We start from the raw sequence: 219 nt of genomic DNA, 5'->3' as shown, positions 1-219 counted from the left end.
GGTGTGCTGCTACAGCCTCGTTGTTAATAAACACTGCCGGGGTGAGGGGCCTCCTCTGGCTGTCTAGGGGGGCAACCACCAGCCAGAAGAGAAAAGCAAAACGCTTCCAAGCTGCAACTGCTTCTGCTTCTGCTGCTGCTGCTGCTGCTTCTGCTGCTGTTCGTCCTGCTCCTGCTGCTGCTGCTGCTGCTGCTGCTGCTGCTTCGCCTGTTGTAGCAC

The 219-nt window shown here is 58.4% G+C and overlaps 1 protein-coding gene across 1 annotated transcript in view; it reads right to left on the bottom strand.

Annotated features, from left to right (window-relative positions):
* Nucleotides 1–63: 63 nt before the first annotated feature.
* The window catches only part of EMH_0013220 (uncharacterized protein), a gene marked incomplete at both ends in the record, with an annotated part of 8489 nt that continues 8333 nt past the window's right edge, over nucleotides 64–219 (bottom strand). The window contains one exon of the mRNA XM_013499771.1: nucleotides 64–219. Coding sequence (XP_013355225.1) covers nucleotides 64–219 — 156 coding nt within the window.

This window comes from Eimeria mitis, genomic scaffold, assembly GCF_000499745.2.
Source record: "Eimeria mitis Houghton genomic scaffold, Emh_scaff465, whole genome shotgun sequence".
NCBI lineage: Eukaryota > Apicomplexa > Conoidasida > Eucoccidiorida > Eimeriidae > Eimeria > Eimeria mitis.
The sequence above is the reverse complement of the archived record's forward strand: the minus strand, read 5'-3'. Positions and strand labels throughout refer to the sequence as shown.